General features: G+C 39.4%; 1 protein-coding gene across 1 annotated transcript; it reads right to left on the bottom strand.

Moving 5' to 3' along the window:
* Nucleotides 1-2,401: 2,401 nt before the first annotated feature.
* LOC143784356 (uncharacterized) lies at nucleotides 2,402-6,090 on the bottom strand. The gene is made up of 2 exons (XM_077272552.1): nucleotides 5,436-6,090; nucleotides 2,402-3,806 (listed from the first exon to the last, which is right to left on the bottom strand). The coding sequence occupies exons 1-2, from the start codon at nucleotides 5,494-5,496 to the stop codon at nucleotides 2,692-2,694; spliced, it is 1,176 nt and encodes a 391-aa protein (XP_077128667.1). The 5' UTR covers nucleotides 5,497-6,090; the 3' UTR covers nucleotides 2,402-2,691.
* Between the last annotated feature and the right edge of the window lie 265 nt (nucleotides 6,091-6,355).

Here is a 6,355-nt window from a genome sequence, read left to right as displayed (position 1 = left end):
TGCTCTGGTGGAGAAGCAATGGGTCGCACCTGGTTTCACAATGGTTGCTACTAGGTTTACACAGGCATGTCTCACATGTGCACAACACAATCCAGGAAGTGTAGTGAAAGTACCACAGAAACACACACCTAAGCCCCTCTACCCGTTTCAACGACTGCAGATTGAATTCATACAGCTTCCCAAGGTAGGAACGTATGAATATTGTCTTGTGTGTGTTGACCTCTTCTCAGGGTGGCCGGAAGCTTTCCCGATGCCAAAAGCTACTGCACGAGCCACTGCAAAGAAATTGATGTCAGAAGTCTTCTGTAGATTCGGACTGCCTGAAACCATAGAATCTGACAGAGGTACCCATTTCACTGGAGAGGTAATGCAAAATGTCATGCAAATGTTAGGGGTTACACAGGCGTTTCACACCCCCTATAGACCACAAGCTAGTGGCAAGGTAGAACGGCTAAATGGTACACTTAAGCTAAAAATTCAGAAAGCAAGTGAGGAATTGGGGAAGCCATGGACAGAGTGTTTGCCTTTAGCTCTGTTCTCCATCAGGTACACGCCTAACAGGAAGACAAAGGTGTCCCCCTTTGAGGTTCTGTTTGGGTCAGCACCAAGACTAGGCCTGTACTTCCCACAGACACTGCAGCTTCAGTGTGACAGCCTTACCAGCTATGTCCAGAGCCTTCAAAAGAGGCTCTCATTCGTGCATAAACAAGTGTTTGATTCTATTCCAGACCCAGAGAGCCGAGAGGGAACTCACTCTCTACAGCCTGGAGATTGGGTGGTGGTCAAAAGACACACGAGGAAGCCTCTGGAGCCGAGGTTTGATGGCCCCTTCCAAGTCCTCCTCACCACAGCCACATCAGTGAAGCTTGAGGGGAAGCCCACCTGGATCCATGCAAGCCACTGCAAGATCCTGGAACGGAAGAGTGACCATCCTGCTCCTGATGATGCTGATGACCCTTCCCCAGAGAAGACAGACGGCTCAGACAAGCCAGCGCAACACTGATAATAAAATAGCCCCGCCTAGACTTGACTTTGTGAAAAATGTGGACTGGATACACTACATTTGTTATAATCGACAAAGATTTCTAAAGTATACTAGGGAAGCATTGACAAACCTGGTAAAACACTCCACAGACAAATAAAGATGCCATCAGTTAAAATCACACACATAAAAATTGACACTAATGAATATATGAAATTCTGTGATTGAGAATAGGATATGATCTCCCCATCCTATGGGGGATTCGGCCGAAGAATTGACAAGAAAGTCCGACATTGGCACTAGGCCAGTGACAGCACCTGTAGGTTAGGGGTAGAATCATATCTAATCTCAAAAGGGGGGACTGATAGGGAAATCAGGGACCACCTTAATGTGGCCTATAATTCACATATGGGATTCTTAGGAATATGTTTTGACATGTCTGAGACTTTGCTAAGTCATACCTGCTGACAACGTGATCACTGATCACCTTCGATGATTAAAGTTGTTGACGAGGGTTAGGCCTAATAAAGATAAGACTTAGACCCTTAGCCCCTGACATGGATAAACCTAAGTCACCCCTTATGTCATAGTCACCTTCTCAGAGATGTCCTTATTAGGAATTAGACCTGATGAATTATAGGATGATTTCATATGTAATAAACAGCTGATTGGTGGACATAATGTATACGCCTACTCAAAAGTGTATATAACTTCATGTCTCAATAAACTGCTTATGGCAATGATCAGATACCACATCTGTCTATGTCCATCACTCTCGAGAGAATCGACTCATTTGGAAGCCATCCAATATCCCTGAAGGGTCTGACTTGCAGACCACCCCAACAGGGTGGTCAGGGGCTAAGTCCGGCAAGTGGTCTCACATTGCGGGAAAGGATACGTGGAGGCGACACTCCACGTGCTCGTCCATTGTTGGTTTGGGGAGATCGGACCCTTTCAAAAAGGGTCCGTCGCCCCTCTCGTCTTTAAGGCAAAAATACGGGAGGTCTGTAAACCAGACCTGTGCCTCCTTCAGACACTAAGCATGAACTAGGTCTGCCTGCAGCCAGTGTCAGGGTATATACGACGGAAAAGGAGCTAATTTTCTTCTATGTTTACTTATTGTCAGCCTCCTGGCGGCAGTAGCATACACCCACAGTCCTGTGTCCCCCAATCAGACAAAGGAGAAAAAATTGTTCTGGTAATGCAGGTGTAAGTGAAAACAGCATTCCTTTAGGGGAATCCCCAATATATTAGCTCCTCAAAGTCACTTCAAAACTGAATAGCTCCCCAAAAAAGGAGTTCTGCACATTGCCCTAAAATAAGGAAAAATTACTAAACTACTAAACTTTTAATCCTTCAAACAAAATAAAAGGATGATTGAAAAATTACTGACATAGAAGACATAAGGTAAATGTTTTTGTAAGTTTTTTTATGTAGTATAACTACACGGTTTACAGGTATAAAGATTCAAAGCTGGAACTTTGCATATTTTTAATTATTACCAAAATAAAGCACAACATATAGGGAAAATAACATTTTAAGAATAATTGAGATATGAGACATTCCATCGTTATTACCGCAAAAAGTGACATTTCAGATTTCAAAAATTGGGCTTGGTCACTAAAGGATTACAATGCCTCCTTCCCAATGTGAGTTTTCTGATGTCTAACAAGTTGAGACTTAAATAAAAAAAAAATCCCACATTCAGGTCATGAAAATAGCTTATCTCCTGTGTGAATTCTCTCATGTGTAACAAGATTAGATTTTGCAGAAAAACATTTCCCACATTCTGAACATGAAAATGGCTTCTCTCCTGTGTGAACTCTCTCATGTCTAACAAGATGTGATTTATCTTTAAAACATTTTCCACATTCCGAACATGAAAATGGCTTCTCTCCTGTGTGAACTCTCTCATGTGTAACAAGATGTGATTTTTCAGTAAAACATTTTCCCCATTCTGAACATGAAAATGGCCTCTCTCCTGTGTGAAATTTCTCATGTGTAACAAGAGTAGATTTGTCTTTAAAACATTTCCCACATTCTGAACATGAAAATGGTTTCTCTCCTGTGTGAACTCTCTCTTGTGTAACAAGAGTTGACTTTTGAGTAAAACATTTTCCACATTCTGAACATGAAAATGGCCTCTCTCCTGTGTGAAATCTCACATGTGTAACAAGTGAAGATTCGTTTTTAAAACATATTCCACATTCTGAACATGAAAATGGCTTCTCGCCTGTGTGAACTCTCTCATGTCCAACAAGAGTTGATTTTTGAGTAAAACATTTTCCACATTCTGAACATGAAAATGGCCTCTCTCCTGTGTGAAATCTCACATGTGTAACAAGTGCAGATTCGTGTTTAAAACATTTTCCACATTCTGAACATGAAAATGGCTTCTCGCCTGTGTGAACTCTCTCATGTCCAACAAGAGTTGATTTTTGAGTAAAACATTTTCCACATTCTGAACATGAAAATGGATTCTCGCCTGTGTGAACTCTCTCATGTTTAACAAGATATGATTTATCTTTAAAACATTTCCCACATTCCGAACATGAAAATGGCTTCTCTCCTGTGTGAACTCTCTCATGTTTAACAAGAATTGATTTTACATTAAAACATTTCCCACATTCGGAACATGAAAACGGCTTCTTCCTTGTGGGAGCTTTTTTATTATCCACACTTCTGTGACTTTTATTTTGTGTAACTGTCTGTGGAGAATTAGGACATTGTACTTTAAAAGGATCCATGTCTGAGATGGTGGCATGTTCATCATATGGGTCATGTGAAATACTTTTTTGGATTTTGGAGCTGCTGCTACGGCCACCTGTCAAGAATACAACTGGTGTGATTTTTTTAGTCAAATAACCTTAATACTCATATTTATCTAAATATAAAAAACATTAAGTAAAAAAAAAATACATAGAAATTGCAAAGTGTAGTAAAGTTCTATTATTAACTGACTGAAGTATAATTTACATGATGTGATGATTTCACAAAGAATCAATTGTGCTAATGTTCATTCTCAATCATGGGCCAGTGGAAATATCAAATAATAAGACATTTGTCATTGGTCGCATATTTTATATGGGAATAAAAATGATCGTTGTTGACAGCACATCATCCCCTTTGAATAAATTAAGGATGTTCTGCAATAATAAAAAAGTTATGAGATAAGGAAACAAATCATCATTCCTTCACCAAAATGAAAGCTAATAAGCCCCAATCACCTTCCTATACCATCAATCACTGCTCATTGATGAAATTATACTCTCCTTGCAGACACTCGATTTTTTTCTTCAGAAGTAGTGGGCTGTAGCAGTCACCTCTCTCTGTTAGAGCTCAATGCAACACCACAATGACTGGAAGCGGTCGGCTGCAAGGAATACATTTCAATTTCTCCTGGTAGCCGCTCTCCCAGTAAAAAAGCCTAACATGCTCTAAATTCTATTCTTCTACAGGTTACCAATATACCCGCAGGTAAATAGCGTTTTTGTAGCTGACAGGTTATCTTTAGAGGTTAATTTACACAGGCAGGTATTGACCTGTAACAAGCATTGATTCATGATATGGGAGAAGCTTTGTTCTCTCTCCCCATAGAAAATAGATGAATGCTTGGCCGAACCGTCATGGCTATGGTGGATTTCAGAGACAGTGCGGTCAGCAGACTCAGGTACAAGTAATGTCTATACTAACATCTCTAATTACATGTTTATGTCTGTGGTCTGGACTGTTTTAGAATAATAAAGCATAATTGGTTTCCATATTGCATCCTGTGGCGTTTGCTGTGGAAATTATGTCTATTCACTGAACACTTCAAATCGACCACTCCCCATCTTCCATGTGACAGAGCGAGGACTTGCTCATATGGTGTCACTTAGTACTACTACGTCATGTCCGTCTCACACAATCGCTGACTGCTAAATGCAGAACAGAGAAGCCGTATGGTCGTGTATTTGGAAGTCATGGCCATGGAGCAAATATAAAGCTGGATAAACCCAGGCAATTCTCTGCTTTCTCTTATAATCTACTCATGGCTGTGACTATGAGACAATTGTCATAAAACAGGTTTTTTTTAATCTCCAGATAGTTCAGTATATCAAATAGGTTACTTAGGTTATATATTAATCCTGGAACCAGAACTCTGATGGATATAATGTAAAACACTAAACTAGATACTTTGCCCATGAGGTGCCACGCGTCTTTGATGCTCTATCATCCCAGTCTATTCTTAAATCCATATTATAGATACACAGCCGGTCTTATTACATATTGCGTCATTACATTGTCAGCCCTATATAATCTGTATTTTAGCTGAATGGGGAAATCTATGGCCAAAAAACTGATAAAACACATAATAAAAAACGTCAAGCCTAAAATTATCCAGTCCGGTGAATGAGAAGAATGTGACTATTCTCTACTTTATTTAGTGGTGACTCCTCACTGGGGCAGTTACCTGTAGGAACGTCCTCTTTGCACCACTCATCATCCCACACATCACTTTCTCCTTTCTCCATTATGGCTTCAGCTTTGATATTCTTCAGATATTTGCCTGGATGTCAAAGCTGCGAATGTAATAATGTAAAAGTCACAGACAGAAGGAAAACTCACATGGAATGTTCTAGATGGAGGCTTTTACTACAAGCTCATGGGGCACCTGAGCCGTCAAAAGATGCTGACATCTCCGCCTCCTATATCACTGGCACTGCCCGCAGTCAGTATGGTGGTGTGTAGTGATAGAAGAACACGTCACTGTAAGTAATTACATTATGGCAAAGTCATTTCCTTCATTAACCCCTTAGTGACCGGGCCAAATTTTTGAATTCTGACCAATGTCACTTTATGTGGTAATAACTCTGGAATCCTTCAACAAATCCCACTGATTTTGAGAGTGTTTTTTCGTGGTACATTATAATTTATAATAACGATAAATTTAAGTTGATATGTTTTGTGTATATTAATAACATTATCAGAAATTTGACAAAAAATGTAAAAAAAAGTAGCAATTTTCAAATTTTGAATGATTATTCCTTTAATCTAGACAGTCATACCACAGAAAAACATTAATAAATAACATTTCCCTCATGTCTGCTTTACATCAGCACCATTTATAAAATGTTATTTTATTTTGGTAGCCTTTTAGGAGGTTTAAAAATGTAGCAGCAGTTTTTCATTTTTTCATGAAAATTTACAACAAAATTTGTTTGAGGGACCTATCCATCCAGATTTGAAGTGACTTTGGGGTCCTATATATTTTTTAAAACATAACCCCCTCCCCCCCCCCATACACACACATATATATTTAAAACTGCTGTCAGGTAGTTTATTAACCATTCAGGTGATTTTAAGGAATTAATGTAAAATGGCATAACAGGA

Source organism: Ranitomeya variabilis, chromosome 7 (genome assembly GCF_051348905.1).
Source record: "Ranitomeya variabilis isolate aRanVar5 chromosome 7, aRanVar5.hap1, whole genome shotgun sequence".
NCBI classification, from domain to species: Eukaryota; Metazoa; Chordata; class Amphibia; order Anura; family Dendrobatidae; genus Ranitomeya; species Ranitomeya variabilis.
This window is presented reverse-complemented; position numbering and strand designations above follow the sequence as displayed.